The sequence below is a fragment of the Daucus carota genome, chromosome 7, assembly GCF_001625215.2.
Source record: "Daucus carota subsp. sativus chromosome 7, DH1 v3.0, whole genome shotgun sequence".
NCBI classification, from domain to species: Eukaryota; Viridiplantae; Streptophyta; class Magnoliopsida; order Apiales; family Apiaceae; genus Daucus; species Daucus carota.
In genome coordinates, this window is record NC_030387.2 from 37,977,919 (window position 1) to 38,005,357 (window position 27,439).

Below are 27,439 nucleotides of genomic sequence, written 5' to 3' on the forward strand. Positions count from 1 at the left end.
AAGCCTCTTTTTTGGTTGAGAATGGATTACGGACGCTTGTCTTTGGGGCATAATTTATCTTCGTGTCCTTAATAATTTTTGAGAATATTGATGGTCATCAAAGTCGAACTCGAGTCTCCTTGCCCATTTGTGTAAATAAGTAGAATTTTTTTAAAAAGTTAAGAATGCTATCTTTTTCCACACACTTTTATTTTTTCCAAACATTCTATTAGCTTATTTATTTCTCAATTCTAATTCTATTCTCTATTTTAAATTATAAATCACTTTTCTCGACCAAACCCAAACGATGTTGATAAATTGGACCTTCTAGTTTCAAGATATACACTTCCATATATATACTCGAAGAACCCAACCGAACAGGGCAACAAGCTAGTTAGCTAAGCACGGACAGTGTTCTGGTGTCCTATATATACACACACAAAGACACACAATTTGCTCTATTAGTAAAATTAGGGTTTCATTCATCACCACCCCCAAATCTAATTTATTACAACTACTCAAGCAATTCACCCTCAAAACCCTCGATTCACTAGAACGAGTTCACTCAGTTGAACGCAAAACCCTCCGCCATGCCGATCATTACCGTATAAAACCCTAATTTATACTCACACAAAAACTAGGGTTTGTAATTAGGGTTTGTGTCAAGATGAGTCCGATTCAGAATTTCGAGCAGCACTCTCGTCACCTCGTCGAACCTGACCTCGGTACTACTCCTTCCCCCCTATTTTTTCGATTACACATGTGTTTTTTGTTGTAAATTTGTGAATTTTGATGTGAATGATTGTGTTTTTTGTTTGTTTTTGTTGTGGTGTAGCGATTCAAATGAGGCTACAGATGGCGATGGAGGTTCGAGATAGTTTAGAGATTACGCATACAGGGGAGTACTTGAATTTTCTTAAGTGTTACTTTAGAGCGTTCTCGGTGATACTATATCAAATTACTAAGCCACAGTTTACTGATAATCCTGAGCATAAACTTAGAAATGTAGTTGTAGAGATATTGAATCGTCTTCCGCACAGTGAAGTGCTGCGCCCGTTTGTTCAGGACCTTTTGAAAGTGGCAATGCATGTGCTTACGACCGATAATGAAGAAAATGGGTTGATATGTATACGTATTATTTTTGATCTTTTGAGGAACTTTAGGCCGACTTTGGAGAATGAAGTTCAGCCCTTTCTGGATTTTGTGTGTAAGATTTACCAGAACTTTAGGTTGACTGTTACCCATTTTTTCGAGAGTGGGGCAGTACCACCCCCTGCGCCAGCAATATCGGGTTCAAATTCTACTACTTCTGCATTGTCTACTATTGAAGATGTCAAGCCGCTAGCTATGGATATATCGGATCAAATGAGTCCTACGGCTGGGGCAGGTCAACTTAATCCAAGTACTCGGTCTTTTAAGATTGTTACGGAGAGTCCATTGGTAGTTATGTTTTTATTCCAGCTGTACAGCAGACTAGTTCAGATCAACATTCCCCATCTGCTGCCTCAGATGGTTGCGGCGATATCCATCCCTGGTCCTGAAAAGGTTCCACCCCATTTGAAGGGCCACTTTGTTGAGCTTAAGGGAGCACAAGTTAAGGTGAGTGTTAATTGTTTTTTTTTTTTTTTTGAAATCCACGTATTATCATTGTAGCTTGAACGGGGCTCGTCATCAGTATTAGTGCATTTGAAAAGATTGTTTATCTTAAGTAGTAATTTGACAATGCCCTTCACTCCTTCAGACACATAGCTTAATTAAAGGAAATTATTGGGAACCTTAATGTGCATGTTATGTTTTTGAGAATATTAGGCATAGCTTAAGGTTCTATTTTAAGAATTGGTTCTCTCTTGGGTGCGACCCTATATACATACATACATACATACATACGTACATATTTTTATATATATATATATATCTATGTATGTATGTATGTATATGTGTATGTATGTATGTATGTATTCTTCAAGTATGTGTCTTCCATGTTTCTTTATTTAGAGTTATATATTCAATTCATCCAGGTATTTTACAAACAGCTCTAAAAATTCCTTTAAAAAATAAACATATTAACATCTCCAGCAGGTAATATTGTGAACCGGATCTGATATAGTAGACTGTAGACATGAAGAAACTTGGTAAAACAACTTGACATGTTCACAATATGCAAAGGGAAATCTAAATCTGTAACACTTTCCTTTATTGGAAGCCTTTTACTTGGTGGTTGTGTTTAGGTATTTACTAATTTATAATTTATAATGGGCTGTAATATATCACTGTGAGTGACTTTGATTGATATTAAAGGTTGAGAATTGTTCTCTGTTGTTATGGGTTGTGAACTTGTGATCCATGAAAATTGCTCTCTTCTGCAGTTCTGTGGTTGAGAATTCTTAGGGGTAGTGGTTTTTCTGCAGTTGGATCACTTTAGGGCGTGGTTTTTCTGCAGTCAATCCACAATAGCCAATCCTTTTCTTTATTTTAATTGTTGTCCTGCATCAGTTAGTATCCTTTTTTACTACTACACATTCTCATTACATGTAGCACAGCTTAGCTGAAGTTAATCATGTTTTATCTTGAAATAATAAAGAGAAACAAGAGAAGGGTTTACACAACTCAGATATTGAAGAGATTGGTGTTGAAGTGGGTAATGAGGAATTTCACGTACATTGAAGTTCCATTTTGCAAAAAACTGAAGTCTTTCATGTTTCAACCACCTGTTAAATGAGTCACTGCACTACATGCTGAGTGACTTCCTTAAGAAAAGGTAGATATGGCCAATTAAGCACATTGAAGACTCTTTGTAAAGTCATAATGACGTTCTGAAATTGATAATAACATAGGTATTAATTAGGATTCATAGTTCTCGTCCTGTCTTCTCCGTTGTAAAAATCTTTATTAGCATTCACTGTTTTTCATTCAAAGTATATAACCTATTGTAAGATGTATACACTCATGTTTCCTAATATTTTTCTTATACTTGTTCCAGACGGTCTCCTTCCTAACTTATCTGTTAAAGAGTTTTGCTGATTGGATTAGACCTCATGAAGAAAGTATATGCAAAAGCATTGTCAACTTGCTTGTGACATGTTCAGACTCTGTTTCTATTCGAAAAGTGAGCTGTTTGCCCTTTTTACAAGAGTTTTTGTGCACACATGTGCAAGGAAGAAATAAGTCATAGTACAGTCTTCGATTGATCATTTTTCGTAGTTTTATATAATTGATATTAGATTGTTCGATTGTAGGAACTGCTCGTAGCATTGAAGCACGTGCTTGGGACTGATTTTAAGAGGGGGTTGTTTCCTCTCATCGACACACTCTTGGAAGAAAGGTAATGTCAAAGACTCTAGAGTAAAAATAAGTATACTCTCTTGATGTTATTCGAGCGAAGAGATAAACGACGCTGTATGAGATACATATACAGCAGAGTGTGATATGCAATTTGTTTTTAATTTTTTAGAGTCCTGGTGGGAACTGGCCGAGCTTGTTTTGAAACATTAAGGCCACTGGCTTATAGTCTTCTGGCAGAAATTGTTCATCATGTCAGGGGTGACTTATCCTTGTCACAGGTATTGCATCTTCCCTGATATATACTACCCACTGATCGATAGTACTTTCGTAGTATCATTAGATATTTTTTATGCCAGGTTTAGGTATCGACCCTTTGTTGAAAATATTGGCTTTGTTGATTACCCTCTCCGTCCCAGATTAATTCTTCTGTTTGACTTTTTGGGGTCAAATTGACTTGACCTTGACTGAAATATTTTATTATTTAAAATATTATTAAATATCTGATCTACTTTATAATATAATTTTCAGCCTTTTTAAAATTGCAAAAGTATCATCGTCAAATTTTGGCAAATATTGGACACTTTGACCACAAACAACTTAAGTAGGACAGGTAATTTGGGTGGTCTTTGCCCAATCTCTCACAATTTTAAGAAATAATGCCCCAAATAGCACAAATTGAAAATATGGCCCTTGATATCACAACAAAATGCATGTTAAACAGGAGTGTTTAAGATACACAACTACATGAAGTGTTAATTAAAAAACATTTACATTTAAGAGTAAATCAAGGTTAAAATTGTCAAGGCATCGGCTCCTAAATGGAGATATTAAACTTGTTATGGTTATTTGTTACTGATGTGCATATAATTTTGTAAAATCTTATTTGTGGAAAGTAGTCTTGTTTATTTATATTTTGTATAGCTCTTGGTTCTAATCTTAAGTGATTGTTGGACTCGTTTACTATTTGACGCTGTTTGCTGCAGTTGTCGCGAATTATATACCTCTTCTCAAGTAACATGCATGATGCGTCATTATCACTTAGCATTCACACTACCTGCGCGCGCCTTATGTTAAATCTGGTGAGTTTTAAACAGTATAGTTGCCAACTTATTCTGGTAAGTTTTAAACTGTAAGGTTCTCAACTCGTGCTCTGATTTTGATGGAGTTCTCCAACAATGTGCAGTCGTGCATATAAAAAATGTTCTCAACTTGTGTTTGCAGTGTTAATTTTTATTTTTTTAGTTCTTACTATTGTTTTGTGCCTGTCTAGGTGGAGCCTATTTTTGAGAAAGGTGTCGACTTGCCTTCTATGGATGAAGCACGGATATTGTTGGTATGACTTGCATAATGTATCTTACAGCTCTTGTGCTACTTTTTTCGTGCCCACATAAGTACGAAATCTATCTTTTGGTCTAATTTGTGTTTTATATACACATGTCATTCTCATTGAATGGACAAGGATTTTTACTTGTTAGAGCAGAAAAGAAAAGAAAAAAAAAATGGAGGGAAATAAAAAGAAAATAAAAATGGATGGCAAGTGTTTTAGAGCCATGTATACCTCGCCTCTCTTTGTCCGAGGCACATTGAATTTAATAAGGCGTGATGCTAGGCACTCTTTATTCAGGTGAAGTGAAACAATGATCAGTTAATATGGAATTTTTGTTTGTTGAGAACTTATATAAAGACTGCATTGTCAGATTTGGATTTTTATTATTTGTATATAGGTCTTCTAATTTGTTCCTCCTATTTATCTTCTTACATGAAAAGAGTAATATTTCTATACTTATTCATTGGAATTTGAGTTAGGGTCTGCGAGTCCTTTGCGCCATGGTGCAGCTGTCGTCTTTAATGGCACTAAGGATCTCATAAATTATAGTAGCATGTCAGTATCTTTCCCCTGCAATAAGTAATTTGTTTTTCCTCCTCAGGGACGAATTCTGGATGCGTTTGTTGGCAAGTTCAGCACTTTCAAACGAACTATTCCTCAGGTGCTTCTTTTACTGAGATGCTATAAATAATTTTTCTGTTTTTGGTGCTAGCATTTAACATGATTCTTAGCTTATTTAAAACTTAAAAATATGTTTTTGAACTTTATATCCCAACTTTTTTAGATGGAAATAAATTGCAAGGTTGCCACATTTATTTGACATAAATATTTGTATTATAATTTTTTTCCCTATTATAACTAATGTACATTATCATTTTTTGCGAATTGAGCATGCTTTAGTATCATCATCTATAGCAAAGGTCGATATTCCATCGACAGAGCATTTGATGTGATTTTTATGATCCTTGTTTGTTTTTGTTTATGATCTCTGGTTAATTTGTAACAAGAAAGTGCCCGACAAAGCATTACATGGATGACTGATATTTCATAGTAATAATTATAAGATCTTGTTAGAGTCACGGTTTTTTGGATCAGTTGCTCATCCTAACGATATTCTTGAAATTTTCTAATTGTGGTACAGTAACTTTACTTGCTTTCTTTTTTTAGGTTTCTAGTTCATGTTGTCTTCGTTCATTTATTTGACTCTGTTCAAATTATCCTCATAAAATCGTCTTGTTTGTTTATTTGTTATATCCTTTTAATTTTGATTTGTTATATAGTTATGGACCTAATTCTTGTCAAGTATTTCGGTGTAAAAAACAATTGTATGTATGTAAAAGGATAGTATATAACAGACATACTGGTAAGGTCTCTGACATCAGGTGATCAGGATACCTTGTATTTGTCAATTAACTATTGTACCATAGTCTTGTCAATGGCATAGGTTCAACCATAGAAGGGTGTTTGCTTAATCTGATATATGTATGCTCCACGATAGCATCTTTTTTAATTTTATATGCTAGACCGAGTTTTTTAGTTGATTTCCATGTTATGATAGCTACTGGAGGAGGGGGAGGAAGGCAAAGATCAAGTAACACTTAGGTCAAAGCTTGAACTTCCTGTGCAGGTATTTCAGCACCTTACTCTTTGTTCTTTGGTTGTGCATAGGGCAATCAGGCATAGATAGCTGTTTCAGCTTCAAAGCTATTGCTGACCTTATTCTTCTCCTGAGTTTCAGTGTTATATATCTTCTTCATGTCTCATATACATATACTAGATAATATCTTTCATAATTAAATAATTTTATTATCCCCATCGTTATTCATTGCCAAGATTCACTTAGCATGGTTTTTGCATTAAATGCTCCATGGGCTCTGTGTCTACTCGAGTTGAATATATAGTGGTTCTAGTTCTTGGACCCATTATGTATTTCTAGTTTTTGTATCGAGGTGGTATTGTTGGGTGTTCAACACTGAATGTATTTTTTTTTTTTACCTAAATGTATGGTGCAACAAATATAAAGGGATATTGTCTTTTTAATGCTTGCTACAACTAGGTGCAGGAGTCTGTATGAATTACAAGTGCATTACTACTTCCATTCAATATGGCTTTACAACTAATTATCTCAAAATTATCCTTTTGGAATAGCAGTAAACCTAGATGCTCGTTGTGTTTTGGACTCGTCACGTAGATGGTATAACCACTTCTTGTTTGATATTTTTAGAAGGGAAGGTGCCAGCATGCGCCACTGGTGAGCTCATTGGTCATGTGGTTCCGAATCCTAATGTCTAGGTTCAAAAATTTAACATCATGCTATGAAAATTGAAATTGAAATGCTCTGCCTTAATCAGGAATTTACAAATTAGGGGTCTTCTATCTTTTTCTTAAAGAACAAAATAATTTTTTTTTGCTTTTTTTCTTTTCTGGTTTGCATTGTATATTCAACTTAAATGTGGTTTTATAGTTGGTCAAAGTGTCCACATTTCAGTCAAAGAATCCGACACCGAATAAGGGTCGTGTCTGATTATAAGACACGGCTACGACTACCTAAACAGAAGAGTCGGAGTAGTATAGTCTTGATATGCTACTTTTAAAGTTTGTCCAGTCGCAAGCTCTAGTCTGGTTAGATTATCTTGCTTCTAATTGACTCCACATAATGTTGACATCCAGGTCTTTGTGGTGCATATTCAAAGTTTGTATATTCGTTTATTGTCTCATAATAGTTTCTTTTTGTCTGGCTCTTAAGACTCCCTCTGTTTATTTGGCGTTACTATATTGGGATGATATGGGAAAATCTTTGCTGTTGATCTAATATCTTTGCAGGCTGTTCTTAATCTGCAGGTTCCGGTTGAGCATTCCAAGGAAGTTAGTGATTGTAAGCATTTGATTAAAACACTGGTTATGGGTAAAATTTCTTCCTTCACTCAAATATAATTGTTTCCTTGTCCCAGTGAGGTGCGTAACATAATGTATAGATAAGAAGACTTCATAGCATATTTTGTGCGCAGCAAGGGATTAAAATATTAATCTGTATATGTTTTAGGTCATTATATATAGGTATAGTGAAGGGCAGACAAATACCCTTACATATTACTTTCATATACAATGTTTGTTTACTTCAAATCTCTAGGGTAGATGTCTTTTGTGTAATTATGATTGTGAAATTGGTACTAAGAAGTAGATATTAATTCAGAGTATTTCAGGGATTAGTTTTAGGGCTTTCTTATATAGGAATATATAATCTTTAGTTATATTTGGAATTTAATGAATGACAGTATTGAGTTGCACATTTCTCCATCATATTTTTCCCCTTGTTAGTTGCAAAATTCCAGTGTAGTGCTTCCTGGTTCTCATCCCTGGATTAGTGGATTTTGGGCAGTTAATCCACCCAGACATGTCTTTTATGTTCTCATAATCCTTAGTTCTTTTCCTGTATGAATAGGTTTCTTTTGCCTGCCAAATGCTACATTATAAGGTACGTTAGGACTTAGGATAATTAATTAGGTCTCCAATGTATGTGTGTGTCAGCAACTAAACCTTCTGGCATTACTGCTGAAGCAAGCGGGGTATTATACAGCTAATAACACACATTTTAAGGGTTTGCTCTGTAGAAGAAAACGTGAATACAGAATCATTTTGATGTTCACTGTTAAGGTCCTGTAACACCCCAAGTTTTCTTATAATTTTTTGCGAAGGAAATGTATAAGCATTAAAAACCAATCTCCCTGCTTCATTACATAACTGCACACCACTTACCAGGAATATTATTCGTGAAGCTCCATTTGCTTTCTTTACGAGGGAGAAGTCATATGCGTCTTCTTAAATAAAGTGCACATGCCCTTCTTAATACGCTCATCTCATGAAATTCCATTTCTTCCTATTACCAGTCGGCACATATTTCAGTATTAATTGCATATTGCTGATCATCTTGCCTATACATAAATCGAAATTACAAAAATTGTGTCTAGAGAAAGACTAAATACTTAATAGATATGTGTTGACTGGCAATATGGCATTACTTGTGCTTCTATTTCAAATCTTGATTTTATAGGTTCTAAAGTTTTTTCAAATTTTGACTTCTTAGGAATGAAGACTATCATATGGAGTATCACTCATGCACATTTACCCCGATCACAGGTATCACAACTCAATGTTTTTGCTCTTCACATATACAGTTTCATTATTTTCTCTCATCCTTCAACTGTGTATAGGTTTCACCATCCATACACGGGACACCTCCACAACCTCCACAGGCTAATTTGTCAATCCCACAGCCATTTAAGGGGATGAGAGAAGACGAGGTATCAAATTGTAAACGTATAAATGGTTACACTATTTTAATATGATTACTTACTACCAACTTATGGTAGGTGTGGAAAGCATCTGGTGTTCTAAAGAGTGGCGTGCATTGCTTAGCTTTGTTTAAGGAAAAAGATGAAGAGAGGGAAATGGTCCATCTCTTCTCTCAGATTTTGGCTATAATGGAACCTCGTGATCTTATGGATATGTTCTCTTTATGTATGCCGGAACTCTTTGAGTGCATGATATCCAACACTCAGTTAGTCCACATATTCTCTACGCTTCTACAAGCTCCTAAGGTTTTTAGGCCTTTCGCAGATGTTTTGGTTAATTTTCTTGTGAGCAGCAAACTTGATGTTCTTAAGCATCCAGATTCCCCTGCAGCGAAACTTGTTTTGCATCTTTTCCGTTTTCTGTTTGGTGCTGTTGCGAAGGCTCCATCAGATTGTGAACGAATTTTGCAGCCTCATGTGCCTGTTATAATGGAAACTTGCATGAAAAATGCTGCGGAAGTTGAGAGGCCCCTTGGTTATCTGCAACTACTTCGTACAATGTTTCGTGCACTTGGAGGCGGAAAGTTTGAACTTCTTCTTCGGGATTTGATACCTACACTGCAACCATGCTTGAATATGCTATTGGCTATGCTTGAAGGCCCTGTTGGTGAAGATATGAGGGATCTTCTGCTGGAACTTTGCTTGACCCTTCCTGCACGCCTAAGCTCTTTGCTCCCACACCTACCCCGTCTTATGAAGCCTTTAGTTATGTGTCTCAATGGAAGTGGCGACCTTGTGAGTCTGGGTTTGAGGACGCTTGAGTTTTGGATAGACAGTTTGAATCCTGATTTCTTGGAACCAAGTATGGCCAGTGTTATGTCTGAGGTGAATCTGGCACTATGGTCTCACTTGAGACCAGCTCCCTATCTTTGGGGTGGGAAATCCTTGCAATTACTCGGCAAGTTAGGTGGTCGTAACAGACGCTTTCTAAAGGAACCTTTGGCCCTTGAGTGCAAGGAAAACCCGGAGCATGGACTTCGATTGATCCTTACATTTCAGCCCTCAACACCATTTTTGGTACCTCTGGATCGTTGTATAAATCTTGCTGTTACAGCTGTTATGCACAAGAACAATGGCGTGGATGCTTTCTACCGGAAACAAGCTCTAAAATTTCTCCGTGTGTGCTTGTCTTCTCAGCTTAATTTGCCAGGGAATATTGTTGATGAGAGTTTTACATGCGGGCATCTGTCGACTATATTGAACTCTACAGTTGATTTAAGAGGAACTGAGACGCCAGATATAAAGGTTAAGCTCGTTTTAAATCTAATATTTATTTGTTTCTGACCGCTCTATCGTATTGCACTTCTTTACAGTTTATCACTCTAACTGGGGCTCTTGACGTTCTCTTAGAAAAGTTCAAAGAATTTTCTAGCCACTAGATAGTTTGGATGGTATTTTACCCTAATGAATGACATTTTGAAGTATTTTATATTTGTGTCCTATTTGTTGAATTTTGGCTAAATCTAATATCTATTTGTTTCTGACCGCTCTATCGTATTGCACTTCTTTACATGATCATCACTTTAACTGAGGCTTCTTGACGTTTGTTATGAAAAGTTCAAAGAATTATCTTGCCACTATATTCTTTAGATGGTATTATACCCTTATTAATGACATTTTGAAGTATTTATATTAGTGTCCTATTTGTTATATATTGGATAAATATGTGTGTGATCGTTAGCTAGTAGTTTATGTTTCCAATCGAAGGAATCCAATACCAGTTGAATTGATAACTATTTTGTTTTCTAGGCTGACTTGGGTGTAAAGACAAAGACCCAACTTATGGCGGAGAAGTCTGTTTTCAAGATTCTTCTGATGACTATCATTGCCACAAGTTCAGAACCTGAGTTACATGATCCCAAGGATGAATCTGTTGTCAATATATGCCGCCATTTTGCAATCCTTTTTCACATAGAAAATGCCTCAGCCAGTACCTCTAGTTCTTCAGCCACACTTGGCGGTTCTTTGCTATCATCAAGCTCAAAATTAAGGAACAATACTTCTACTAATTTAAAGGAGCTTGATCCAATGATATTTTTGGATGCGTTAGTGGAGGTGCTAGCAGATGAAAATAGGACACATGCTAAAGCTGCTCTTGCTGCACTGAACATCTTTGCTGAGACCCTTCTGTTTCTTGCACGCTCAAAACACAATGACACACTTTTGTCAAGAGGTGGCCCAGGAACTCCTATGATTGTCTCTAGTCCATCCATGAGTCCTGTTTATTCCCCGCCTGCAAGCATCCGTATCCCTGTGTTTGAGCAACTTCTACCTCGTCTTTTGCATTGTTGCTATGGAAGTACATGGCAAGCACAGATTGGAGGAGTGATGGGGCTCGGTGCTTTGGTTGGAAAGGTCACTGTAGAAACTTTGTGCATATTTCAGGTGAGGGTTATTCGAGGGCTCGTATATGTTCTTAAACGGCTTCCTGTATTTGCTACCAAAGAGCAGGAAGAGACTAGTCAGGTCCTAACCCAAGTTCTTCGTGTGGTCAATAATGTTGATGAAGCAAACAGTGAAGCACGAAGACAAAGTTTTCAAGGAGTTGTAGAATTTCTTGCATCAGAATTATTCAATGCCAATGCGTCACTGAATGTAAGGAAGATTGTACAGTCATGTTTGGCTCTTTTGGCGAGTAGAACTGGTAGTGAGGTTTCTGAATTGCTTGAGCCTCTGTACCAGCCTTTGCTACAGCCTCTTATTGTTCGTTCTCTACGAGCAAAGACTGTCGATCAGCAGGTACACTTAGTGTTCCTTTTTTTTTTTGTTTAATCGTATTTTCACAAATAATGAATAAAATTGTGGAACTCCATCTATTGATAGGTTGGAACAGTTACTGCTTTAAATTTTTGCTTGGCCTTGAGGCCTCCGCTGCTTAAGTTGACGCAAGAACTAGTAAGTTTTCTGCAAGATGCACTACAAATAGCCGAGGCTGATGAATCTGTGTGGGTTGTGAAGTTTATGAACCCAAAAGTGGTCACATCATTGAACAAACTTCGTACTGCATGCATTGAGCTGTTATGTACTGCTATGGCTTGGGCAGATTTTAAGACACAAAACCATTCGGAATTGCGGGCAAAAGTTATATCAATGTTTTTTAAGTCTTTGACGAGCAGGACACCGGAAATTGTAGCTGTTGCTAAAGAGGGCCTAAGACAGGTCTGTTTTGCTTACCTTACATCCTTTTATCTTCGTATTTGGAATGTCTGGTGAGCTATAGCATTATTGTTGCCCTAATTATGAACCACAATATTGATTTATTTTTAAAACTTTTTGTTTATACTTCTCTGAAAGATATGGCTCATCATCATTTAGCTATTGCATTTAATTTTCTCGTTGTTTTTACTTATGAGTAATTCTGGTTGGCATGTATATGTTAATTTGACAATATTTAGGTCAAATTTTAAACATAATTCTTAGGAAACAAATCCAGCAAAGTTACTAGCTGGATATCTCTTAACCATCTAGTGTCTTGTCTGAATAATGTGCATTTTGACATGCTTGAAGTTCTTTGTTTCTCACTTAAAATCTCCTCTTTTACGTTCTTGGTTTTCTTATGGTATATTGTCTCCCCTAGGTTATTTTGCAGCAAAGGATGCCCAAGGAGCTTTTACAGAGTAGCCTACGGCCTATATTAGTTAACTTGGCACATACCAAGAATCTTAGTATGCCTCTTTTGCAAGGTCTGGCCCGCCTACTTGAGCTCCTGTCCAACTGGTTTAACGTTACCTTGGGAGGCAAATTGTTGGAGCACCTTAAGAAATGGTTAGAACCTGAAAAGCTTGCACAGTGCCAAAAATCGTGGAAGCCTGGTGAAGAGCCAAAGATAGCAGCTGGTTGGTTATATAATGTCTTGATTAATGACCAGTGGTCTATTTCGAAATACACATGCAATCCCTCAATAATGTAATTTACTTGTTGAATTTTTTGCAGCTATTATCGAGCTCTTTCATCTTCTTCCTAACGCAGCAGGGAAATTTCTTGATGAACTTGTAACATTGACCATTGATTTAGAGACTGCACTCCCCCCAGGACAGTTTTATAGTGAGATTAATAGTCCGTACCGTCTTCCGCTTACTAAATTTTTAAACAAGTATCCTACTGCTGGCGTTGACTATTTCCTTGCTCGTCTGAACCAGCCAAAATATTTCCGGAGGTAAGCTAAAGATCCTTAGAGGGATAACCACATATTTGAGAAATTTAATATTTGTGTAAGACTGGCTACTTACTGATTTCCTTATCTCATGATGTAATGCAGATTTATGTACATAATCCGATCAGATGCTGGTCAACCTTTGAGGGAAGAACTTGCCAAGTCTCCAGATAAAATACTTGCAAATGCCTTTTCTGAATTTCTGCCAAAGTCTGAGGCATCAGCAGCTCAGGCCACCTTCGCATCATCCTCAGTCGGCGACGAGGCCCTTGTTGCTCCTCCACCTGAACCATCTAACCAGACAACTGCACCTCCTGCAGGGACGACGGATGCTTATTTTCAAGGACTTGCTCTAGTAAAAACATTGGTCAAGTTAATGCCAGGATGGCTGCACAGTAATCGTGCTGTTTTTGACATATTAGTTCTTTTGTGGAAGTCACCTGCAAGAATAGCTCGTTTACAGAATGAGCAGGAACTGAACTTGGTGCAAGTATGTCTGGTGTTCCTCTCTGCAACCTCCCCCCCCCCCCCCCCCCCCCCCAAAAAAAAAAAAGTGCATGCAATCTTCTCTTCTGATATCATGAATGATTAAAATATGCAGGTGAAAGAAAGCAAATGGCTAGTCAAATGTTTCCTGAATTACCTGCGCAATGATAAAACTGAAGTCAATGTGCTATTTGATATTCTATCCATCTTCTTGTTTCATACCCGCATTGATTTCACTTTCCTCAAGGAGTTTTATATTATTGAGGTTTGTTCGTCCAATGTCATTAACGTGTAATGTGGTTCTTTTCTTTGTTACTTCGGAAAATTTTATATGCAGCATGTTATATTGTTGATCAATTTTCAATTAACGTTTAGGTGGCTGAAGGATATGAAACAAATATGAAGAAAACTCTCCTGCTGCATTTTTTGGACATTTTTCAGTCAAAGCAACTAGGCCATGATCATTTGGTGGTTATAATGCAAATGCTCATTCTTCCTATGTTAGCTCATACTTTTCAGAATAATCAAACTTGGGATGTAATCGATACCAATATAATTAAGACAATTGTTGACAGCCTTCTTGATCCCCCAGAAGAGGTATGAGTTTTTAGTTCCTCGCGAGTTTATCAATGTATCTTTAATTGTTCAAGTTATTGGATTCACTTTAAAATGATTTTGCACTCTTCACAGGTCTCTGCTGATTATGATGAGCCATTGAGGATTGAACTTTTACAGCTTGCAACTTTACTTCTCAAGTATCTTCAGACTGACCTTGTTCACCATCGGAAAGAACTGATCAAGTTTGGCTGGAATCATCTCAAACGCGAAGATAGTGCTAGTAAGCAGTGGGCATTTGTTAATGTTTGCCACTTCCTGGAGGCATATCAGGCCCCTGAGAAAATTATACTCCAGGTACCTTCATTGAGTACAATTGACGAAGAAACATAAACTATATATATTAATGAAGATAGAAAAAATAAGAGCGGTGTTTTTTTTATGTGATTTTACAAGAAACTACACTAAATGACTCTTATAAGCCAGACATTTAATATTCACACTAGGACACTGTCTTGATTCATTAAATTACTTTCAGTCTAGCCTTCTTGTGGCCTTTTCTGTGAGGACCTGAAGTTCAATTTAAGTACCAGTATCTTGATTTAACTTCTAGGTAGCTCATTTAGTTTGGAAGAGAGTCTACATAATTAAGGTTTTTTTTTTTTGGGTACCAATTGCTATGCTCATGCTGTTAGTAATTCTCAACTAAAATTCCCAGAGAGAAATCGAATCCTTACCAAGTTTTGAAGACTATCGAAGTGGTTTAACACTCAAAATGTCCAGAGTCCCACACACCTTACCTGCTGTGGTCTTATCTGTATAGTAGCTTGACATGACATCTGGGTTTTCATCAAGTGCTTTCATATTTCCTAATAGTTCCAGTTTTTGAATGTAGGGCAGGCCAAATATATTATTTACAGCATTTATATATGACAATTGAAACTACAGGTATTTGTCGCTCTTCTTCGTACATGCCAACCAGAGAATAAGATGTTGGTCAAGCAAGCTCTCGACATACTAATGCCAGCTCTTCCACGAAGATTGCCTATGGGCGACTCTCGTATGCCGATATGGATACGTTACACTAAAAAGATTCTTGTTGAGGAAGGGCACTCGGTCCCTAACCTGATCCACATTTTCCAGCTCATTGTGAGGCATTCTGATCTCTTCTATAATTGCAGAGCTCAATTTGTACCCCAGATGGTCAATTCTCTGAGCCGCCTTGGGCTACCGTATAACACTACTACAGAGAATCGCCGACTTGCAATTGAACTTGCTGGGTTGGTGGTTAGTTGGGAGCGACAGAGACAAAAAGAAACTATTGGAATGGCGGACGGCGACCTCTTAAGTCAGAATAGCGAAAATATTAATCATAGTTCTGGGGCTACTGAGCCTAAGCGTCCAGGGGATGCTTCTACATTTTCCGAAGATTTGACTAAGCGATTAAAGGTTGAGCCTGGCCTTCAATCCCTTTCTGTTATGTCACCTGGTGGTGCCTCATCAGTTCCTAACATTGAAACACCAGGATCTGCTGGACAACCTGATGAAGAATTTAAGCCGAATGCTGCAATGGAGGAAATGATTATTAATTTTCTGATACGAGTAAGGCTGGCTAAACATCCTATTAGTATTAATTTCCTTTGACGCACAGTTCTTGCATCAAAAAACATGTGTTGTAATTGTTTGAAGTTGATAGTCTGTAGTTTGTTTTAATGTATACTACGAATGCTTGCTTCTATGATCCTAGTGGTCATTAATGTTGTTTGAATCTTGTTTAGGTGGCCTTGGTTATAGAACCAAAGGATAAGGAGGCGAGTCTGATGTATAAACAAGCTTTGGAACTCCTATCACATGCTCTAGATGTGTGGCCAAATGCAAATGTTAAATTTAACTATTTGGAAAAGCTTCTAAGCAGCATACAGCCAACTCAGTCAAAGGACCCATCTACAGCGCTCGCTCAGGGATTGGATGTGATGAACAAAGTTTTGGAGAAACAGCCACATTTATTCATTAGGAATAATATAAGTCAAATATCTCAAGTAAGTGTCTAGGCATATGATTTTATGCGGGTAGTTTTTGCTTATGACAAAAAAAATGCCATAATATTTACAACTATGTTCTACAGATTCTTGAGCCTTGTTTCAAGTATAAAATGTTAGACGCTGGGAAGTCATTATGTTCCCTATTGAAGATGGTTTTTCTAGCATTTCCTTCTGAATCCCCAAGTACTCCGCCGGATGTGAAGACACTGTATATGAAGGTAAATGATCTTATTCAGAAGCATCTTGGTGCTGTTGCCGCTCCACCTACAGCTGGGGAAGATAACTCTGCCCAAATGATTAGCTTTGTGCTATTTGTCATGAAAACTCTGGCGGAGGTGCAAGAAAACATCATTGATCCTTACAATTTAGTTCGGGTTTTTCAACGCTTGGCACGAGATATGGGATCAGCAACCGGTTCCTATGCGAAACAAGTATGCTATATTTCGCAATGTATATGTGTATATATGGAAGTTCATATATTATACGCGATTTGTTGGTGCATTCATTTATTGTAGTCTATCTGAATGTTTTTACATAAATGATCAGAATCCAGTTCGACATTTTAAGTTTCTTGTCCACATGGAGTATATTCAGCAAGTTAGAAATACTTTTTGCTGAATGTTTTGATATTCAAGTTTATCCGTGCCTCTTAGTAAATTTTAGTTCCTTAGTCATAATGCTTTTATAGAAATATTGAGGTGATGTTGGCTTGCTTCGTTTTCGTCCTTTTATTCCATTCGCAAGAGTCTTCGTTGATTCCTTGTTTATTTAATTCAGGGTCAAAGAACAGATCCAGATTCAGCTGTGAGTTCTTCTCGCCAAGGTGCTGATTTGGGAGTTATCATTGATAATCTTAAATCTGTGTTGAAACTTATCAGTCAGCGGGTTATGCTTGTTCCGGACTGTAAGCGATTAGTTACTCAGATTCTAAATTCTTTACTGTCGGAGAAGGGGATTGATCAGACTGTTCTCCTCTGCGTACTTGATGTCGTAAAGGGGTGGATTGAAGACAATATTGGTCTTTCTGGAATGGCTGCTGCATCTAGTAATTTTCTCACACCAAAAGAAGTAGTTGCTTTCCTTCAGAAGCTTTCGCAGGTTGATAAGCTGAATTTCTCCACAATTTCTATTGAAGAGTGGGACAGCAAATATCTTCAACTTCTCTATGGACTTTGTGCAGATTCAAATAAGTAAGTAGTAGATTTATTACCCTTCTAAGAAGTGGCCACCCGGGCTTGCATTATGTTTGTTGTCTTATGTATGGATCAGTTCATATACACTCTAACATCTACTAAACATAAATGGTGTAGTAGATTTGATATCTTTTCTTGAACATTTTATAAGTGTAATCTGTTCGTAATATTAAGTTGGCATCTTAATGACTTCTAGGTTTCCGCTTTCCCTGCGCCAAGAAGTTTTTCAGAAGATTGAGAGGCAATATTTGCTTGGTTTAAGGGCAAAGGATCCTGAGATCAGGATGAAGTTCTTTTGTCTATATCATGATTCTCTGGGCAAAACACTTTTTACAAGGCTGCAATACATCATACAGATTCAAGATTGGGAAGCTTTAAGCGACGTCTTCTGGCTTAAGCAAGGCCTTGATCTTCTTCTTGCCATCTTAGTAGAGGATAAGCCTATAACACTTGCACCAAATTCTGCTAAATTACCCTCGCTTTTAGTTTCAAATTCTCTTTCTGATATTTCGGTGAAGCAACCTATGATCACAGATGCTACAGAGAGCGGTGAGGATGTCCCTTTAACGTTTGATGCCCTTGTTTTAAAGCACGGCCAGTTTCTAAGCCAAATGAGCCGACTTCAGGTATTTTGGAGATTTACTTGGTGTCACTACTTCATGGTTTAGTAATGTTGTTCATGATAAGGGTGTAAAAGGCAATCATTTTGTTGAGTACTTGAACATAAATGTTTGATGACTTGTATATCCATGTATCTTCAATGTATACGAGTCCTTAAAGCGGCCTTATTAAACTCTGTATATATATGTTGCTATTTTGATATGAGATTTATTAGTCGTGCTAGGAGCAATGATCAAGAGGTCAGGTTGTGAATTTTAATTAATGTAAATGATGTAATTAGAAACTATAGGATGCGTCAGTCTACACTTGCATTTGCACACTCTCCGTTTAGGGTAGACTGCAAGGGAATTACTGATCCTTGTGTTCCAGCATTTTATCTTAAATAACTTTGGTTATATTTTGTAGCTTGATTTGTTGTTTTCATAAACATTGAGTTCTCCCCCCTACAGGTTGCTGATCTCGTTGTTCCATTGAGAGAATTGGCCCATACAGATGCAAATGTTGCATATCATTTGTGGGTCTTGGTGTTCCCAATTGTGTGGGTGACCTTACACAAGGAGGAACAAGTGGCACTTGCTAAGCCGATGATAAATTTGTTGTCAAAAGATTATCACAAAAAGCAGCAGTCAAGCAGACCAAACGTTGTGCAAGCTCTTATGGAAGGTCTCCAATTAAGCCACCCTCAGCCGCGAATGCCTAGCGAGCTCATTAAATATATTGGAAAAACATATAATGCTTGGCACATTGCATTGGGGCTTCTGGAAAGCCATGTTATGTTGTTTTTGAATGATTCAAAGTGCTCAGAGTCTCTGGCTGAGCTTTATCGCTTGCTTAATGAAGAAGATATGAGATGTGGATTGTGGAAGAAGCGCTCAATGACAGCTGAAACAAGGGCTGGGCTTTCACTTGTCCAACATGGTTATTGGCAGCGAGCTCAAAGCCTCTTCTATCAAGCCATGCTCAAGGCAACTCAGGGGACTTACAGCAACACTGTTCCCAAAGCTGAGATGTGCCTTTGGGAAGAGCAGTGGCTATATTGTGCTAGCCAACTCAGTCAGTGGGATGTGCTGGTTGACTTTGGCAAACTTGTGGAAAATTATGAAATATTGCTCGATAGTCTCTGGAAGCAGCCTGATTGGACCTATTTGAAAGATCATGTAATACCGAAGGCTCAAGTTGAAGAAACTCCAAAACTCCGTATCATTCAGGCTTACTTCTCTCTTCATGAAAATAAAACAAATGGTGTAGCCGATGCAGAAAATATTGTGGGGAAAGGGGTAGATCTTGCTTTGGAACAGTGGTGGCAGTTACCTGAAATGTCTATTCATTCTCGAATTCCTCTCTTGCATCAATTTCAGCAATTAGTTGAGATTCAAGAATCCGCTAGAGTTATAGTTGACATTGCTAACGGCAACAAACCTGCTGGAACTTCTGCTGTTGGTATGCATGGTGGTCTGTATGCAGATCTCAAAGATATCCTTGAAACGTGGAGACTTCGTACTCCAAACGAGTGGGACAATTCCTCTGTTTGGTATGATCTGCTTCAGTGGAGAAATGAAATGTATAATTCAGTGATTGATGCTTTCAAAGATTTTGGCTCAACTAATTCACAACTCCATCACCTTGGTTACCGTGACAAGGCATGGAATGTTAACAAGCTTGCCCACATTGCTCGTAAACAGGGTTTACATGATGTTTGTGTTTCTATTTTGGACAAGATGTATGGACATTCGACCATGGAAGTGCAGGTATCTTTAACTTAGTTACCAATTCTCTCTATTATTGTAGCACACCGTCATTGTTAGGTTGGGGTAAAAGAGGCAGTGGTATCCAATTAATGTGTTTTGGTTTTTGACATGTTTGCAGGAGGCCTTTGTGAAAATAAGAGAGCAGGCTAAGGCTTATCTGGAAATGAAGGGGGAGCTCACCAATGGGCTTAATTTAATAAACAGTACAAATCTTGAATATTTTCCTGTCAAGCACAAAGCAGAGATTTTTCGTCTCAAGGGAGATTTCTTGCTGAAGTTAAATGATTGTGAAGGCGCCAATCTTGCATACTCAAATGCAATAAGCCTTTTCAAGAATTTGCCTAAAGGATGGATCAGCTGGGGAAATTATTGTGACATGGTACACTGTTCATTATTGTATTCTGAATGATATGTCACGCGTAATATGCTAAATCTTTTTTCTGGTCTCTATTTTCCAGGCTTACAAAGAGACCAATGAAGAAATTTGGCTAGAATATGCTGTGAGCTGCTTTCTTCAAGGTATCAAATTTGGAATTTCCAACTCCAGAAGCCACTTAGCTCGTGTGCTCTATCTTCTCAGTTTTGATACTCCAAATGAACCTGTTGGAAGAGCATTTGACAAGTACTTGGAACAAATTCCACACTGGGTTTGGCTCTCTTGGATTCCCCAGCTCTTACTTTCTTTGCAGAGGACAGAAGCCTCCCATTGTAAGCTTGTGTTGCTAAAAATTGCTACCGTATTTCCACAGGTATGTCAGATGGCTATTTGCGGAAGCCTTCGGCTAATTAGGCGCAGTGAACAATCTTTATCTTATTTTGTTCTTTATGCTGAGCAATGGTCTTCATCTTGATTTCTTTTGAAACTATAGGCGTTATATTACTGGCTACGAACATACTTGCTAGAGCGCCGAGATGTTGCAAATAAATCTGAATTTGGTCGAATGGCAATGGCTCAGCAAAGAATGCAGCAGAATGCTTCTATGTCCGGATCTGTAGGATTGGCTGATAGCAATGCTAGGTTAGCGAGTCATGGCGGGAGTTCATTAACCTCTGACAATCAGGTTCACCAAGGTAACCAAGCGAGTGGTACAGCTGTCTCCAATGATGGCGGAAACACCCAGATGCAAGATTCTGAAAGATCTTCAGCTGTTGAAGGTGGCGGGAATGACCAAACTTTGCAGCAGACTTCTTCAAACGTTAATGATAGTGGCCAGAATGGTCTAAGGCGGACAGGTGCTCTGGGATTGGTTGCTTCTGCTGCCAGTGCATTTGATGCTGCAAAGGATGTGATGGAAGCTCTTAGAAGCAAGCACAATAATCTGGCTAGTGAACTTGAGGTAACTTCTTCAATAGATATTTTCCCGATGCTGCCTCTTATTGCCAAAAAGTCATAATTTCTTCTTTAAGTCATATGCTGAATCGCTTTCAGATTTTAAATTATATTAGCTGTACAACTTTTAAGTTGCAGCCATCCCATTGTGTATCTCAAATTATAAATTGGAATCTTGAAATAGACTAGACCATCTCAGTACCTGATTCACATTTTTGCAGATTCTTCTGACAGAAATTGGATCAAGGTTTGTCACCTTGCCAGAGGAGAGATTGCTGGCAGTTGTTAATGCACTGCTCCACCGATGCTACAAGTACCCGACTGCAACTACTGCTGAGGTACCCCAATCTCTCAAGAAGGAGTTGTCTGGTGTTTGTAGAGCCTGTTTTTCTGCAGATGCTGTGAACAAACATGTTGAATTCGTGAGAGAGTACAAACAGGAGTTTGAGCGTGATCTTGATCCAGAGAGCACCACCACATTTCCTGCAACACTTTCAGAACTTACAGAACGGCTCAAGCACTGGAAAAATGTCCTCCAAAGCAATGTTGAGGACAGGTTCCCTGCTGTCCTAAAGTTGGAAGAAGAAAGCAGGGTGTTGCGTGATTTCCATGTTGTTGACGTGGAAGTACCAGGTCAATACTTTGCGGATCAGGTAGGTTGCAGTGGCTGTGTTTCTTTCCAATTGGCTAATGATTAAGTTATATACTTGTATAGCGTGTCAGGTTACCAATTCTCCTTATACCTAAAGGTGTGAGGAGGGTTTCGATGTAACTTGATCATATATCATCTTAACACTTCCCCTCGCTCGAATTTTGGGTCGAGAAGTGTCCAAATTTTATAATTGATAATTTGAGGATAGAAGGGAATCAAACTCGGGACCTCTCCTAATCTGAGCTTTAATACCATGTTAAGTTATCAGTTCTAAGTTGTAAGGTGGAGGATTTAACCAGATCATCTATTATCTTAACAATGCACTGTAAATATTTTGAGAGATTCCCTTATTTTCATCAAGGGAAACTTGGACTTGTACTTAGGAACAAGTTTCTGCTATTTCTGCAGCACAGATTATAGTTACATTAATTGCAAGTATGCTACTACATGTTTTTCATTTGGAAATGCTACTGACTGATCTTTAACTCAAGATTTGAAATTTTGTTGTATATTTTTTTTAATCATTATTTTTATTTTTATTAGAATGCTTCAAATGTTGTTAATTTAACAATTTATCTTTTCCAGGAAGTAGCTCCTGATCATACTATAAAATTGGACCGAGTTGGAGCCGATGTTCCAATTGTGCGAAGGCACGGCAGTAGTTTTCGTCGTTTGACTCTTATTGGCTCAGATGGCTCTCAACGTCATTTTATTGTTCAAACATCTTTAACCCCCAACGCTAGAAGTGACGAGCGTATATTGCAGCTTTTTCGTGTGATGAACCAAATGTTTGATAAGCACAAAGAATCAAGACGTCGCCACATATGCATTCACACGCCAATTATCATTCCTGTTTGGTCTCAGGTGATATATGCAGCCTGCTATTTTATTTGTATTACCTGTTAGTCTTGCTAAATATCTCACGCTCTACATAAAATTTAATGAATTCTGGTATGATGATGCTTATCTGCGGATTCCATGCGGTAATTGGTTGTTCGACTCGAGTATAATATAAGCTGTATCCTGTCTTTCACATTATATAGTTGTTGGGCGGACTTGCAAGTCATGCTCACTATCTGTAAAACCTTTTTTCCTCTATGATAATAATAATAATTAATGCCTTCCAAAATTATAGGTAAGGATGGTGGAAGATGATTTGATGTACAGCACCTTCCTTGAGGTTTATGAGAATCATTGCGCTAGGAATGACCGAGAAGCAGATTTACCTATTACCTACTTCAAGGAGCAGCTGAATCAAGCAATTTCTGGCCAAATATCACCAGATGCTGTAGTAGATCTTCGCCTGCAAGCTTATAATGACATAACAAAAAATGTTGTTACCGACAGCATATTTTCTCAGTACATGTACAAAACCTTGCTAAATGGGAACCATATGTGGGCTTTCAAAAAGCAGTTTGCCATTCAGTTAGCTCTTTCAAGTTTTGTGTCGTTTATGCTACAAATTGGGGGGAGGTCTCCAAACAAAATATTATTTGCTAAGAATACCGGAAAGATATTCCAAACTGATTTCCATCCAGCATATGATGCCAATGGGATGATTGAGTTTAATGAACCTGTGCCATTCCGCTTGACAAGAAATTTGCAGGCATTTTTCTCCCATTTTGGTGTGGAAGGACTCATTGTGTCTGCCATGTCATCTGCAGCCCAGGCAGTTGTTTCACCTAAAGTAAGTATTGGTTAAAATTTTTAATATTTTGTTGTAATTTTTTTCTTCCTGAAGAACTAAATGTTTATGCACTGGATAACACAAATCAATTCGGTGAATTTTCACTTTTAATTTCTCATCCTGTTTTCCTCTTTATCTTATGTTCAATGTTCAATTTTGTAACAACTATCAAATCTACTTTATTGCAGCAAAGTCAGCATCTATGGCATCATCTGGCAATGTTTTTCCGTGATGAGCTGTTATCTTGGTCTTGGAGGAGGCCACTTGGGATTAACCTCGGCCCTGTTGTTGGGGGAAGTACCTTGAATCCTACTGATTTCAGACAGAAGATCACGACAAATGTTGAGCATGTTATTGACAGAATAAATTCGATTGCCCCGCAATATATATCTGAAGAGGTATGCTTGTTTCTGCTTGCTAAGATGCACAACTTCCAGACTCTAAATAGCTGGAAATTTGCAAAACATTTTATTATTTTAATACAAGGTTTTGGGACAAATATGTAGAACTGAGTTACTCAAGTTCTTCCATTCCCACCTGCTATTCCAATTTATTTTTTTGAAACAGTATAGTCACTTCTTAGTGGACTATCTCTTATTGCTTTTATGAATTCTCTAATATAATTTTTATACATTGTAAGAAAGCAAATTTACATCTGCGTTTTTTTCTTTTGCATCAGGAGGAGAATGCTGTAGATCCGCCACAGTCTGTACAGAGGGGCGTGACGGAGCTGGTAGAAGCTGCCTTGACGCCCCGAAACTTGTGTATGATGGACCCAACGTGGCATCCCTGGTTCTAATTTAACTGAACTTGTAAATATCTACTTAGTTGCAGTTGAGAAAGCTTTGTCGAGTCTTTGTAGTCTGTAGTCATAGTCTGTAATATACAACTAATTCAACTTGATGTCTGTGGGTAGCTTCTAATGGTTTAATGAATTGAATGTGAATATCTGCGTAATGTTAATGGTATTCGCAGACTTGACTTCAGTTTTACTGTCAGAAGTGATAAAAGAAATGTTAGGTCCACGGTTTATGCAGAGCATTTTGACCTTTTCTACCAAATTGAGCTGAGCCGAAGCAAACCAAAGTTCGTTCAAACTGTGGTTTAAGGGGGGATCAATGAAAATACATGATTACTTAGGCTCCTAACTTACTGGCAAATAGCTCGTTCAGTTTGCAAGAGTTTGCAACGGTGTTCTAGCCTCAATTTGACTTGCAGTTGGGATTATTCGCTTGTTTTTGTTGCGTGTGTTTGTAAATAAGCTCTTTGAGTTCTAATATAGCTTAAGACTCTTTCAGCTTTGAAAGATTGTTTCCAGGGGTAAAAACCTGGGACCCTTAGCTGCTCAATCCTCATGTATTGTAGAGAGAAATGCACTACATAACCAAACAAGGTATTTGGTGCTGTACATGAGCACATAGTTATCTATTACTATAGAGCTAGACAGCGTGCATGTAGGTCGTGCAGTTCTGGGCGCACTGCCTCAACTGTAAGCACCTTTATGCTTTAGCTACTGACCTACAAATGATCATTTCTTAGTGTATATATCTTTCTTCGATGGTGAACCGAGTATGTATGTTGGTTTTTCAAAGATTTTGAGGAAGTTTTAGGGTGGATTAGATGTCCTCTCAGTTAGTGATACGTGGTATGGTTGGCAGCAGCCATGGTTTAACTTAAAAATGAATCCCCCCATTTCTTACATTTCTGAATTCTTCAAGTATGAAAATTCTATGTTATTCAACTATCTAATGTTTTGACCAATGTCTCAAATCTCCGTAAAGGGAGTACTTTTTATTGTATACTAAAACTGTTCGATTATATGATTTTAAAGTTGAGCCATATAAATTTGAGATTTATATATTTAAGAGTAAAGTGCACTTTGTGTACTCGCACTTTACTCAAGACAGCACTTGCAATACTGTAATTCAAAATCAAGTACTTGCAATATCAATTTTTGTATTTCATTATATTTTGTTGCATTCTGTTAATTTGGGTTAACTCCGTTAATAATTTAGAGAGTAAAGTACATTTTGTGTGCTCGCACTTTACTTAAAGTTCATTTTGTGTACTCGCACTTTATTGTAAATTTTCAACTAGAGTATTGCAAGTGATGTTTTTGAGTAAAGTGCGAGTATACAAAATGCACTTTACTCCTTAAATTATTAACGGAGTTAATTCAAATTAACGGAATACAACAAAATGTAATGAAATACAAAAATTGATATTGCAAGTGCTCAATTTTGAACTATAATATTACAAGTGGTGTCTTGAGTAAAGTAGCACACAAAGTGAAGTTTACTCTATATTTAACATGCAGTAAACTTTGTTATGAATCCCGGTGTATTCTCTTCGGATGGTAAAACAAGTGGTTCGTAAGAAAATATGTTCATGTTAAAATGTTACTGTATCCAGCTCTAGAAAATCCACTAAGAGCTTGAATAGTTGAATCTGATTCACGGAATATTTGTCAAAAAAAAAAAAAAATTGTTCTGAATCCGAACACTACAGAAATTTATTATTAAGCAACGTCTCTGTTGCAATCAATACATGAATCTTGTATCCTTTCCTCTGAATTTAGGGTCATTACCCTTCACAAAGATCATCCAATGCATCATCATCATCATCGAAATCTTCTCCGTCAGACCGCATTATCATCACCGGTACAGAACTTGGCCTTATTAGCCGCACTGCCTTCTTGATATGTCATTGTTGAGACACAATCAGATGAATTCTCATGGAAATCAAATATCAGGGACCTGGTGATCAAACTCTCTTCTTCCTTCTTATTCTGCCTTTCAATTATCTCAGTCACCATCTATCAAACAAACATAAAAGACACCAATTTAAAAAAAAAACACAAATTCAACATATTTCAAGACAAATTCAATCTTGACATGTTTAGTGAAAAATAACAAACCTTTGTGATGGATACTTGTTCTAGGACAGGAGTACTAAAACCCGAGACCAATCCGAATTTATCTGCAATTTGAGTTCCGTAGACAGGAGTATTAGTCGGAGTTGGGGCAAGAAAAGGCATAGGAGAATCAGCAACAAGGCCTTTGATATGAACAAAAGGCCCTCCAATATCCTCTAATGAGAACTTGACAATCTCGGCTTCTTCTTCGACTTTGTGCAATAGGCTTTTCACTTGATTTCTCAGCAATGCTTCACCAGAACCAGGAGTGGTAGTTCCAGTGTTGTTAGTAGAGCATTGAGTGGTAGTAAGACTGTTTTTCTTGGAATGAGATGATAATGGGGTGCTCAAATGCCCCATTGCCAATCCAACAATGGGAGAATCGTTGGTTATATCGAACAGTGCTGATCGATCTTGCTGATTTTTCCCACTTTTTTGAAGTGGGTTTGGGACACCCTTTTGATCGTTTTCTGCAAAAGCGTGTGATCTTAGAGTTCTTTTGGCTGATGATGGGGTCTCCATTTCAAGTTTCTTAAATCTCTCTCTCTCTCTCTCACACTTCTCTCCCTCTTTTCTCACACTCTCTCCCACTTCTCTCCCTCTCTCTCTCAGAGTATGTGAAGAGAGAATGTATATATGATCATATATGGAGAAGCTAGCTGTAATTTTAGAGTTGACAGCACGGAAATATGACCGTTAGAGAGAGTGTGTTGGGGCTCTGACGACGCCGTTTGAAAGTAGCCGTTGTGAATTTACAGGGCCTACCTGTATCCAAATGAGAAAAGGGAAATTTGGGCCGTCATGATTTAGGAGCCGCCAAAGGCTTACGTGGAATTTTTTTATCATTTAGTTACGGAACTGAGTATTGGTTGAATGTAAAATATTCGGTCAGTTTCAAGGCTTATCTACCCATTCTTCTTGTTTCTTTTTACAAAAAAATACTGCCTCCATCCCAAATTAAATGTCCCCGTTGATTTTGGGCACGTAACTTTAGGTGCATTCACCGTCTACTTCCGAAATTTATCTTTTTATTTTTTCTTTTATAAATGAAAATTTCATATTTTAATTTTTATTTGCAAAAATAAAATTTTAAAAATAAGTCACGTATCTATGCGGTC

At 37.6% G+C, this 27,439-nt stretch overlaps 2 protein-coding genes across 2 annotated transcripts; one reads left to right on the forward strand and one right to left on the reverse strand.

The window, feature by feature from the left end:
• The first annotated feature begins 342 nt into the window (after positions 1 to 342).
• Positions 343 to 24,393, forward strand: LOC108195178 (uncharacterized). Its single transcript, XM_017362131.2, has 35 exons — positions 343 to 704; positions 815 to 1,578; positions 2,960 to 3,085; positions 3,216 to 3,301; positions 3,431 to 3,539; positions 4,245 to 4,340; positions 4,532 to 4,594; positions 5,190 to 5,249; positions 6,147 to 6,215; positions 7,412 to 7,493; positions 8,673 to 8,725; positions 8,800 to 8,889; positions 8,959 to 10,185; positions 10,690 to 11,679; positions 11,764 to 12,099; positions 12,518 to 12,776; positions 12,874 to 13,096; positions 13,199 to 13,583; positions 13,695 to 13,844; positions 13,955 to 14,176; positions 14,270 to 14,491; positions 15,083 to 15,736; positions 15,913 to 16,173; positions 16,260 to 16,607; positions 16,954 to 17,366; positions 17,566 to 17,995; positions 18,440 to 19,738; positions 19,857 to 20,117; positions 20,197 to 20,487; positions 20,608 to 21,075; positions 21,290 to 21,721; positions 22,306 to 22,584; positions 22,856 to 23,407; positions 23,596 to 23,805; positions 24,087 to 24,393. The coding sequence occupies exons 1-35, from the start codon at positions 647 to 649 to the stop codon at positions 24,204 to 24,206; spliced, it is 11,688 nt and encodes a 3,895-aa protein (XP_017217620.1). The 5' UTR covers positions 343 to 646; the 3' UTR covers positions 24,207 to 24,393.
• Positions 24,394 to 25,776: 1,383 nt separating this feature from the next.
• On the reverse strand, positions 25,777 to 26,937 carry LOC108196646 (uncharacterized). The gene is made up of 2 exons (XM_017364030.2): positions 26,325 to 26,937; positions 25,777 to 26,222 (listed from the first exon to the last, which is right to left on the reverse strand). The coding sequence occupies exons 1-2, from the start codon at positions 26,841 to 26,843 to the stop codon at positions 26,046 to 26,048; spliced, it is 696 nt and encodes a 231-aa protein (XP_017219519.1). The 5' UTR covers positions 26,844 to 26,937; the 3' UTR covers positions 25,777 to 26,045.
• Between the last annotated feature and the right edge of the window lie 502 nt (positions 26,938 to 27,439).

Excerpts from the sequence above, each read along its gene's own strand:
- LOC108196646 (XM_017364030.2), bottom strand. The coding sequence starts at position 26,843 with ATGGAGACCCCATCATCAGCCAAAAGAACTCTAAGATCACACGCTTTT. Across the intron at positions 26,223-26,324 it reads AACAAGTATCCATCACAAAG|ATGGTGACTGAGATAATTGA; the intron begins GTTTGTTATTTT and ends TTTGTTTGATAG.
- LOC108195178 (XM_017362131.2), top strand. The coding sequence starts at position 647 with ATGAGTCCGATTCAGAATTTCGAGCAGCACTCTCGTCACCTCGTCGAA. Across the intron at positions 8,726-8,799 it reads CACATTTACCCCGATCACAG|GTTTCACCATCCATACACGG; the intron begins GTATCACAACTC and ends AACTGTGTATAG. Across the intron at positions 16,174-16,259 it reads ATATAAGTCAAATATCTCAA|ATTCTTGAGCCTTGTTTCAA; the intron begins GTAAGTGTCTAG and ends TATGTTCTACAG.